Source organism: Nerophis lumbriciformis, linkage group LG38, assembly GCF_033978685.3.
Source record: "Nerophis lumbriciformis linkage group LG38, RoL_Nlum_v2.1, whole genome shotgun sequence".
Taxonomy (NCBI): Eukaryota; Metazoa; Chordata; class Actinopteri; order Syngnathiformes; family Syngnathidae; genus Nerophis; species Nerophis lumbriciformis.
This window is the reverse complement of record NC_084585.2, coordinates 10534112-10546611: the sequence shown is the minus strand read 5'-3', so window position 1 is coordinate 10546611 and position 12500 is coordinate 10534112. Positions and strand designations below refer to the sequence as shown.

Sequence of the window (12500 nt, the reverse complement as noted above, 5' to 3'; positions counted from 1 at the left end):
GTTTTTTTGTGACCAAAGAAATAATAAAAAAAATTTTTTAAATGTAGTTTTAATTGGTTTTACCCTTTAAAATCGTTGTTAATCATATTTATTTTTATATTGGTTTTATATACATTTTTTTGTATTTTTGGGGGGGTTTTTTGTGACCGAAGAAATAATAAAAAAAATTTAAAAATGTATTGTTTTAATTGGTTTTACCCTTTAAAATCGTTGTTAATCATATTTATTTTTATATTGTTTTTATATTGTTTTTAAATATATATTTTTGTTTTTTTGTGACTGAAGAAATAATAAAAAAAATTAAAAAATGTATTGTTTTAATTGGTTTTACCCTTTTAAAACGTTTTTAATTATATTTATTTTTATATTGTTTTTATATTTATTTTTTGGTTTTTATTCAGTCATTGGTGGAGCTAAAGATAATATTTTTAATATTGTTGTGCAGCACTTTGGAAACATTTTTGTTGTTTAAATGTGCTATATAAATAAAGTGGATGGAAACTAGAACATAAAACATGTTTTCAGTTATTTCACCTTTTTTTTGTTAAGTACATAACTCCACATGTGTTCATTCATAATTATGATAGTAAATAGTCATGAAAATATAGAAAACCCATTGGTGTGTCCAAACTTTTGGCCTCTATCGTATGTAATTGGGAGTAAGAACATTCAAATCCTTCACTGTCAAGACAGAATAAACCCATATTGTGTTGATTTTCATCAAATAATTCTGCTTTTACAACACAACGTGCATGAACAATACATGTTCTTATCTGCATTTTTCTCATTGAATAGTCACATTTCTTCCAGGTATTTCCACATGGCTGTTGTGTGACAATGTAGGCCGAGCCGCCAATAAGTCACCAATAACGCTAAGAATGCAAGATAAGCACATTGGCGACAAAGTAAGATTAGACATTAAAGAGTTTAAAGATTCCCAAAGTTCTGTGAAGGAATAAAGTAGGGCAGACCTCCTCAACTCTGATCGTCAAAGTCGCCATTCATCTGGGGAGAAATCAGAGAAAAATGTCTGTTTCATTAAATTGCTTGTATTGATTTCATGATGAGGTTAGTTTGGATGCTGCTCTCACCGCGTCCTTGATGTCTTTGGGACTGACTGACTGCTCCAAAAGCTGATACACCTCAAGTGGCATGGGCATGATTTTCCCCTGCATGTGGGACGAATGTCTGCACGGCGGAAGACACAAGTGATCAACTCCAGAGTTCAGACGCAAGAATTCGAAAAGACTCGCTTACACTTGTGAGACCGAAATGAGCTCCGTCTTCATGTAGCCGCCGTGTGGGCTCTCCACGTCCATGGGCTCTGGAGCTGGATGCCATTCCAATACAAATAAAATACAAATCCTCCCATGCACATCTACAAACTCCCGAAATCGGCGAAGTTGGCACGTTAATGGTACATAAAAACAGAATACAATGATTTGCAAATCCTCTTCAATTTATATTCAATTAAATAGACTGCAAAGACAAGATATTTCATGTTCACACTGAGAAACTTCATTTTTGTTTGTGCAAATAATCATTAACTTAGAATTTAATGGCAGCAACACATCGCAAAAAAGTTGTCACAGGGGCATTTTTACCACTGTGTTACATGGCCTTTCCTTTTAACAACACTCAGTTAACGTTTGGGAACTGAAGAGACACATTTTTGAAGTGGAATTACTTCCCATTCTTGCTTGATGTACAGCTTAAGTTGTTCAACAGTCCGGGGGTCTCCGTTGTGGTATTTTAGGCTTCATAATGCGCCACACATTTTCAATGGGAGACAGGTCTGGACTACAGGCAGGCCAGTCTAGTACCCACACTTTTTGACTACGAAGCCACGCTGTTGTAACACGTGGCTTGGCAATGTCTTGCTGAAATAAGCAGAGGCGTCCAAGATAACGTTGCTTGGATGACAACATATGTTGCTCCAAAACCTGTATGTACCTTTCAGCATTAATGGTACCTTCACAGATGTGTAAGTTACCCATGTCTTGGGCACTAATACACCCCCATACCATCACAGATGCTGGCCTTTACACTTTGCGCCTAGAACAATCCGGATGGTTCTTTTCCTCTTTGTTCGTCCACAGTTTCCAAAAACAATTTGAAATGTGGCCTCGTCAGACCACAGAACACTTTTCCACTTTGCATCAGTCCATCTTAGATGAGCTCGGCCCCAGCGTAGCCGGTTGTGTTTCTGGGTGTTGTTGATAAATGGCTTTCGCTTTGCATAGTAGAGTTTTAACTTGCACTTAGCGACAAACTGTAGTTACTGACAGTGGTTTTCTGAAGTGTTCGTGAGCCCATGTGGTGATATCCTTTACACGCTGATGTCGCTTGTTGATGCAGTACAGCCTGAGGGATCGAAGGTCACGGGCTTAGCTGCTTACGTGCAGTGATTTCTCCAGATTCTCTGAACCCTTTGATGATATTACGGACCGTAGATGGTGAAATCCCTAAATTCCTTGTAATAGCTGGTTGAGAAAGGTTTTTCTTAAACTGTTCAACAATTTGCTCACGCATTTGTTGACAAAGTGGTGACCCTCGCCCTATCCTTGTTTGTGAATGACTGAGCATTTCATGGAATCTACTTTAATACCCAATCATGGCACCCACCTGTTCCCAATTAGCCTGTTCACCTGTGGGATGTTCCAAATAAGTGTTTGATGAGCATTCCTCAACTTTATCAGTATTTATTGCCACCTTTCCCAACTTCTTTGTCACGTGTTGCTGGCATCAAATTCTAAAGTTAATGATTATTTGCAAAAAAAAAATGTTTATCAGTTTGAACATCAAATATGTTGTCTTTGTAGCATATTCAACTGAATATGCTACCTATGTGGTGATATCCTTTACACACTGATGTCGCTTTTTGATGCAGTACCGCCTGAGGGATCCAAGCATACTTGCCAACCCTCTCGATTTTCCCGGGAGACTCACGAATTTCAGTGCCCCTCCCGAAAATCTCCCAGGGCAACCATTCTCCCGAATTTCCCCCGATTTCCACCCGGACAACAATATTGGGGGCGTGCCTTATAGGCACTGCCTTTAGCGTCCTCTACAACCTGTCGTCACGTCCGCTTTTCCTCCATACAAACAGCGTGCCGGCCCAGTCAAATAATATATGCGGCTTTTACACACACACACAAGTGAATGCAAGGCATGCTTGGTCAACAGCCATACAGGTCACACTGAGGGTGGCCGTATAAACAACTTTAACACTGTTACAAATATGCGCCACACTGTGAACCCACACCAAACAAGAATGACAAACACATTTCGGGAGAAGATCCGCACCGTAACACAACATAAACACAACAGAACAAATACCCAGAACCCCTTGCAGCACTAACTCTTCCGGGACGCTACAATATACACCCCCCGCTACCAGCAAACCCAGCCGCCCCCTGAACCCCGCCCACCTCAACCCCGACCACGACCGCCCCCCATCTCCTGAATTCGGAGGTCTCAAGGTTGGCAAGTATGGATCCAAGGTCCGTAATATCATCGGTTACGTGCAGTGATTTCTCCAGATTCTGTGAACCTTTTGATGATATTAAAGACCGTAGATCAGGGGTGCTCACACTTTTTCTGCAGGCGAGCTACTTTTCAATTGATCAAGTCGTGGGGATCTACCTCATTCATATATATAATTTATATTTACTTATTTATGAAATATATGTTTTTGTTAATAAGTTAAAGGTGTTTAATGATAATGCAAGCATGTTTAACACATATAGTTAATATTGTTAACAAGTTAAAGGTGTTTAATGATAATGCAATCATGTTTAACACATAGTTAATATTGTTAATAAATTAAAGGTGTTTAATGATAATACAAGTATGTTTAATACATATAGTTAATATTGTTAATAAATTAAAGGTGTTTAATGATAATACAAGTATGTTTAATACATATAGTTAGTATTGTTAACAAGTTAAAGATGTTTAATAATAATACAAGCATGTTTAATACATATAGTTAATATTATTAATAAGTTAAAGGTGTTTAAAGATAATACAGGCATGTTTAACACATATAGTTAATATTGTTAACAAGTTAAAGGTGTTTAAAGATAATACAAGCATGTTTAACACATATAGATTCCTTTCTTTCATGAAGACAAGAATATAAGTTGGTGTATTACCTGATTCTGATGACTTGCAGTGATTGGAATCAGACAGTGGTGCTAAAAACGTCCGCATTTTCGAATGGAGGAGAAAAAAGTCCTCCTTTCTGTCCAATACCACATGAAAGTGGTTGGTTTTTGGCATCTTATTTGTCCAGCTTCCGTACTCCTTTGTATACACTTTACAAGAAATACATTGTCGGCAAACTCCGTAGCTTGCTAGCTTGTGCACGCCAGCTTTCTGAGACTCTTGTTTTGTTAGCGCAACTGTGCAGTCGGTCTTTGGAGTTTTGACAACAGGTACGGCGCCAGAGTCTGTTGAAATAAAGTGTTTCTCGCCTTCCTGCCGGTAATTTTAATGAGCTGGCAGCAGCCAGCGTCATCTCAGAAGACCCTCGGGTGCCGTGAATGTCAATCAAGTGACGAAAGTGACGTCATAGTGAAGATTTATGATCGCTCATTTTTAGGACTATTTTTTTAATGCCTGGCTGGTGATCGACTGACACACCCTCCGAGATCGACCGGTAGCTCGCGATCGACGTAATGAGCACCCCTGCCGTAGATGGTGAAATCCCTAAATTCCTTGCAATAGCTCGTTGAGAAATGTTTTTCTTAAACTGTTGGACAATTTGCTCACGCATTTGTTGACAAAGTGGTGAACCTCGTCCCATCCTTGTTTGTGAATGAGTGAGCACTTCATGGAAGCTACTTTTATACCCAATCATGGCACCCACCTGTTCCCAATTAGCCTGTTCACCTGTGGGATGTTCCAGATAAGGGTTTGATGAGCATTCCTCAACTGTCTCAGTCTTTTTTGTCACGTATGCCAGCTTTTTTGAAACATGTTGCAGGCATCAAATTTCAAATTAGCTAATATTTGCAAGAAATAACAAAGTTTTCCAGTGTGAACATTAAATATCTTGTCTTTGCAGTCTATTCAATTGAATATAAGTTGAAAAGGATTTGCAAATCATTGTATTCTGTTTTTATTTACCATTTACACAACGTGACAACTTCACTGGTTTGGGGTTTTGGACAATAAAAGGGGAATCATCCGCGTCTTACCTTCTGCGTTTTTGGTGTAGTATTTCCCAAACACGTCGTCTTTTGGGAAGTTAGGGTAGAGGAAGCGGAGCGGATGATCAGGGATGTCGTCCGCCGCCATCACCTTGTAGGTGCGGATGATGTCGGCCAGCCGGACCGCAGTCAAATCCTTCTTTGTGTACGGCTCCACCGAGTGGAAGATCGGGTTGTCTGGTGGGAGAAGTCATGAGCATTTGTCAATGGCAGGCTTCCAGTCTGAAACTTCGGGGCAGCATACAGAAAAGGAATTAGGGCTACTTGGATATTCTTCACCTTTTGTGTGTTAAACACGCTAAAACCTTATGTGGATCAAAGTGTGCCAAGCAGGTAACTATAGTAAATAAAAAAAGATCTCCTCCAACCTCCGAGGACAAAGCTACGAACAATGGGGGACCGGGCTTTCTGCTCCGCCGCTCCCAGTCTGTGGAATGCTCTCCCTGACCACCTGAAGGCACCACAGACTGTGGATGCTTTTAAAAAAGGCTTAAAAACACTTTTTTTTTTTTTTTAAATATATGCATACTAGTTCTAGCTATTTGGCTGTTCTAGTTTTTATTTTTTTTAAATTTTTTATTATCTTTATATTTTTATTTTTTTTAATACACTGTAGCACTTTGAGGTTGTTTACTCAATGTAAAGTGCTTTTTACAAATAAAATCTATTATTATTATTACTAAACTAAAATACGCGTATTTCTTTTTTTTACTTTTACAGGCAAATATATATTTTTAAATCTACAATTACAAACATTTATTTTGATCATAATCAGGGGTCCCCAAACTTTTGACTCAGGGGGCCGCATTGGGTTAAAACATTTTGGCCGGGTTGTGATATATTAGAGATGCGCGGTTTGCGGACACAACCGCGGAGTCCGCGGATTATCCGCGGGTCGGGCGGTTGAAATAAAAAAAAATTAGATTTTATCCGCGGGTCGGGTCGGGCGGTTGAAATTAAAAAAAAATTAGATTTTAAACCAATTCGGAAATATATATACATAGTTAAATGTTGTTACCCACATACGAAAAATGAGCAGGCACCTGCAGCATGCCACAACAGAAGAAGAAAAAAAAAAGAGATGGCAACGCCGGCAGCAAACGTGGTACGCGACAAACTAAAAAAGGGAATACTAAAGACCAGGGAAAAAAAGGCCAGAAAAGTTCAGCGTGGACTCGTTTTTATGAGGTTGTAAATCAGGATGATAGTAATGCTGGCTACGTGATTTGCAAGAGCTGTGACGCTGTTTATGTCTACGACAGTCACAAAACCGGGACATCTAACATGGTGCATCACATTTGTGCAAAACCCCGAACCTCCACAAACACTCTGAGCATGAGCAGTTTCGTCCGCCGTGATCCCAGAAGAGTGCCACAGGATGTTAAAACAAGATAGAACGCAGCTGCCTGCAGCAGTTTGAGTGGCGCGAGCGCGCTTGGAGGTGCGCTCAGCGCGGCTCCCAGATGATTGCGCACTGGTGTGCGTCTGGGCCGTGACAGCGTGGCACGCATTGAATGTCTCTGCTGCATTGGATCAGTCTCCTTTCTTTAACAGGCAAAAGCTTTATAACCTCACTAATGCCTTGCATCGTCTATATTAGATATATAACAGCGTGCGGGTGGCAGATGGCGGGCGGGTGCGGTTTTGATTAAATGTTAGTTCGGGTGGATGGCGGATGGTTGACGACTTTTGTGATGCGGTTGTGGATGAAATAATTGCCTATCCGCGCATCTCTATGATATATATATATATATTAGTCAAGGTTTGTTTCAGGGAAACAATTGATTATATATATAAAATCTCAGGGAAATGTGCGAAACAGGCTTGTAGGGATGACATAGCCTCTGTGTTTTTTCCTGACCTAAATGTATATATTTATATCCATCCATCCATCTTCAACCCCTTATCCGGAATCGGGTCGAGGGGACAACAGCTCAAGCAGAGACCCCCCAGACTTCCCTCTCCAGAGCAACATTAGCGATTATATATACTGCATATATATATATATATATATATATATATATTCCTCACGCACTAATTGACTAAAAAGAGCGCGCACTTGCCGATGATGTCACGTTATCGATGGGAAAATAACATTTTAGACAATATGATTTGCCTGAGCCGGGAGGAGACACAGAGTGTAACAAGCGGTAGAAAATAGATTAAAAAGGACAGATTTAAAAAAAAAAAAAAAATTTATTAAAAAAAAAAAAGATTTTTTTTTTTTTTTTTTTTAACTTGGGGGTTCCTGCGGGCCGGATTTTGGACGCTGGGCCGTAGTTTGGGGACCCCTGATCATAATTGTTTAACAATTTATTCTGACTGACCATGACAACAGTTTCATTCTGTTTGCGTGATCTGTTGGCGCGTGGCTTGGCTTGGTTGGTAAAGCGGCTGGTCAGAGTCTTGAGGGTTCCTGGTTCGATGGCCACCGCCATCCTAACACCCTTGCCGAGTCATACCAAAGACTATAAAAATGGGACCCATTACCTCCCCGCTTGACACTCAGCATCAAGGGTTGGAATTGAGGGTTGAATCATCAAAAATGATTCCCGAGCGTGGCCACCGCTGCTGTTCACTGCTCCCCTCACCTCCCAGGGGGTGATCAAGGGTGATGGGTCAAATGCAGAGAAATGTTTTGCCACACCTAGTGTGTGTGTAACTATCATGGGTACTTTAACTTGGCAAGGCACTTCACCCACCTTCTACCCAGTGCCACCCACACTGGTGTAAATGTAGATAATGGGTTTCTCTATGTTCAGCGCTTTGAGTCTTTAGAGAAAAAGCTCTATATAAAATAGAATTCAAATATTCCAATCACCACCAGTGATAGAGCTGGATGTACGTGGCCCCAGTCAAGAGGAGTCATGGTTGCTAAAACACTTTACAAGACTGACCTTGGTAAGATGTGACTTTAAGGTTTTACTACTTACGTATCAAATACTACACGGTCCAGCTCCATCCTATCTTGCTGATTGTATTGTACCATATGTCCCGGCTAGAAATCTGCGTTCAAAGAACTCCGGCTTATTAGTGATTCCCAGAGCCCCAAAAAAGTCTGCGGGCTATAAAGCGTTTTCTATTGGGGCTCCAGTACTATGGAATGCCCTCCTGGTAACAGTTAGAGATGCTACCTCAGTAGAAGCATTTAAGTTCCATCTTAAAACTAATTTGTATACCCTAGCCTTTAAATAGACCCCCTTTTTTAGACCAGTTGATCTGCCGTTTCTTTTCAGCCCCCCTCTCTCTTGTGGAAGGGGGGGGGACACAGGTCCGGTGGCCATGGATGAAGTGCTGGCTGTCCAAAGTCGGGACCCGGGGTGGACCGCTCGCCTGTGCATCGGTTGGGAACATCTCTGCGCTGCTGACTTGTCTCCACTCGGGATGGTCTCCTGCTGGCCCCACTATGGACTGGACTCTCACTATTATGTTGGATCCACTATGGACTGGTCTCTCACACTATTATGTTAGATCCACTATGGACTGGACTCTCACTATTATGTTAGATCCACTATGGACTGGACTCTCACTATTATGTTATATCCACTATGGACTGGACTCACACTATTATGTTAGATCCACTATGGACTGGACTCTCACTATTATGTTAGATCCACTATGGACTGGACTCTCACTATTATGTTAGATCCACTATGGACTGGACTCTCACTATTATGTTATATCCACTATGGACTGGACTCACACTATTATGTTAGATCCACTATGGACTGGACTCTCACTATTATGTTAGATCCACTATGGACTGGACTCTCACTATTATGTTAGATCCACTATGGACTGGACTCTCACTATTATGTTATATCCACTATGGACTGGACTCTCACACTATTATGTTAGATCCACTATGGACTGGACTTTCACTATTATGTTAGATCCACTATGGACTGGACTCTCACACTATTATGTTAGATCCACTATGGACTAGACTCACTATTACAGTATGTTAGATCCACTATGGACTGGACTCTCACTATTACAGTATGTTGGATCCACTATGGACTGGACTCTCACTATCATGTTAGATCCACTATGGACGGGACTCTCACTATTATGTTAGATCCACTATGGACTGGACTCTCACTATTATGTTAGATCCACTATGGACTGGACTCTCACAATATTATGTTAGATCCACTATGGACTGGACTCTCACAATATTATGTTAGATCCACTATGGACTGGACTGTCACAATATTATGTTAGATCCACTATGGACTGGACTCTCACAATATTATGTTAGATCCACTATGGACTGGACTCTCTCACTATTATGTTAGATCCACTATGGACTGGACTCTCTCACTATTGTGTTAGATCCACTATGGACTGGACTGTCACACTATTATGTTAGATCCACTCTGGACTGGACTCTCACTATTATGTTAGATCCACTATGGACTGGACTCTCACACTATTATGTTAGATCCACTATGGACTGGACTCTCACACTATTATGTTAGATCCACTATGGACTGGACTCTCACACTATTATGTTAGATCCACTATGGACTGGACTCTCACACTATTATGTTAGATCCACTATGGACTAGACTCACTATTACAGTATGTTAGATCCACTATGGACTGGACTCTCACTATTATGTTGGATCCACTATGGACGGGACTCTCACTATTATGTTAGATCCACTATGGACTGGACTCTCACTATTATGTTAGATCCACTATGGACTGGACTCTCACTATTATGTTAGATCCACTATGGACTGGACTCTCACAATATTATGTTAGATCCACTATGGACTGGACTCTCACACTATTATGTTAGATCCACTATGGACTGGACTCTCACACTATTATGTTAGATCCACTATGGACTGGACTCTCACACTATTATGTTAGATCCACTATGGACTAGACTCACAAGTACAGTATGTTAGATCCACTATGGACTGGACTCTCACTATTACAGTATGTTAGATCCACTATGGACTGGACTCTCACTATTATGTTAGATCCACTATGGACTGGACTCTCACTATTATGCTAGATCCACTATGGACTGGACTCTCACTATTATGTTAGATCCACTATGGACGGGACTCTCACTATTATGTTAGATCCACTATGGACTGGACTCTCACTATTATGTTAGATCCACTATGGACTGGACTCTCACACTATTATGTTAGATCCACTATGGACTGGACTCTCACACTATTATGTTAGATCTAATATGGACTGGACTCTCACAATATTATGTTAGATCCACTATGGACTGGACTCTCTCACTATTGTGTTAGATCCACTATGGACTGGACTCTCACACTATTATGTTAGATCCACTATGGACTGGACTCTCACACTATTATGTTAGATCCACTATGGACTGGACTCTCACACTATTATGTTAGATCCACTATGGACTGGACTTTCACAATATTATGCTAGACCCACTCGACGTCCATTGCATCTGCGGTCCTCTCCAAGGTTTCTCATTGACATCCCACTGGGTTGTGAGTTTTTCCTTGCCCTGATGTGGGATCTGAACCAAGGATGTCGTTGTGGCTTGTGCAGCCCTTTGAGACACTTGTGATTTAGGGCTATATAAATAAACATTGATTGATTGAAGTGTAGCGTACTCTCTCTTTATCCGCACCGTTGACTTTTTCAAACTGCTCTGAGCGGGGCACAAACCATAGTCGCCGGCAAGAGAGGTGCTAATGGCTCAATTATTATTGGCTCTAATTGTTCTTTGTAATGTTCAAAACAAGTATGACACATGAAGGACGAGCTGCAAAGAGCCCACTGCGCCACACACTGGACTGGTCTAAATGCAGTGACGAGACTTGAGTGAACAATGTATGAATGGCGCTCACCGTGTATGTCATGTTCGATCCACGTGAAGGTAATGGCTCCTTCTTTGCTGCTCTCACTGAACCTGAGCAAGAAGGTCCCTGGACACTTGTCGCTCAGCAGAGCCCGCTCGCGCTCCTTACTGATGAAACCCATGATGTAGCTGCACACACAGGAAGTACAAACGCTCGCTTTGAGTACTAAGATGCTTAGGATTCGACAGTAATAATTAACTTAGAATTTCATGAATGCAACACGTGCCAAAGTAGTTGGGAAAGGGCATGTTCACCACTGTGTTACATGGCCTTTCCTTTTAACAACACTCAGTAAACGTTTGGGAACTGAGGAGACACATTTTTGAAGCTTCTCAGGTGGAATTCTTTCCAATTCTTGCTTGATGTACAGCTTAAGTTGTTCAACAGTCCGGGGGTCTCCGTTGTGCTATTTTAGGCTTCATAATGCACCACACATTTTCAATGGGAGACAGGTCTGGACTACAGGGAGGCCAGTCTAGTACCCGCACTCTTTTACTATGAAGCCACGTTGATGTAACACGTGGCTTGGCATTGTCTTGCTGAAATAAGCAGGGGCGTCCATGGTAACGTTGCTTGGATGGCAACATATGTTGCTCCAAAACCTGTATGAACCTTTCAGCATTAATGGTGCCTTCACAGATGTGTAAGTTACCCATGTCTTGGGCACTAATACACCCCCATACCATCACACATGCTGGCTTTTCAACTTTGCGCCTATAACAATCCGGATGGTTCTTTTTCTCTTTAGTCCGGAGGACACGACGTCCACAGTTTCCAAAAACAATTTGAAATGTGGACTCGTCAGACCACAGAACACTTTTCCACTTTTCCACTTTGTATCAGTCCATCTTAGATGAGCTCAAGCCCAGCGAAGCCGACGGCGTTTCTGGGTGTTGTTGATAAACGGTTTTCGCCTTGCATAGGAGAGTTTTAACTTGCACTTACAGATGTAGCAACCAACTGTAGTTACTGACAATGGGTTTCTGAAGTGTTCCTGAGCCCATGTGGTGATATCCTTTACACGCTGATGTCGCATGTTGATGCAGTACAGCCTGAGGGATCGAAGGTCACGGGCTTAGCTGCTTACGTGCAGTGATTTCTCCAGATTCTCGGAACCCTTTGATGATATTACAGACCATAGATGGTGAAATCCCTAAATTCCTTGCAATAGCTGGTTCAGAAAGGTTTTTCTTAAACTGTTCAACAATTTGCTCACGCATTTGTTGACAAAGTGGTGACCCTCGCCCCATCCTTGTTTGTGAATGACTGAGCATTTCATGGAATCTACGTTTATACCCAATCATGGCACCCACCTGTTCCCAATTTGCCTGTTCACCTGTGGGATGTTCCAAATAAGTGTTTGATGAGCATTCCTCAACTTTATCAGTATTCATTGCCACCTTTCCCAACTTCT

The 12500-nt window shown here is 41.3% G+C and overlaps 1 protein-coding gene across 1 annotated transcript in view; it reads right to left on the bottom strand.

The window, feature by feature from the left end:
* Nucleotides 1–45: 45 nt before the first annotated feature.
* The window catches only part of stat1a (signal transducer and activator of transcription 1a), a 41081-nt gene continuing 28626 nt past the window's right edge, over nt 46–12500 (bottom strand). The window contains exons 20-24 of the mRNA XM_061932546.1: nt 11075–11214; nt 5205–5393; nt 1258–1330; nt 1092–1188; nt 46–1005 (exon numbers count right to left, since the gene is read on the bottom strand). Coding sequence (XP_061788530.1) covers nt 976–1005; nt 1092–1188; nt 1258–1330; nt 5205–5393; nt 11075–11214 — 529 coding nt within the window. The 3' untranslated portion in view covers nt 46–975. The remainder of the gene's footprint in view (nt 1006–1091; nt 1189–1257; nt 1331–5204; nt 5394–11074; nt 11215–12500) is intronic.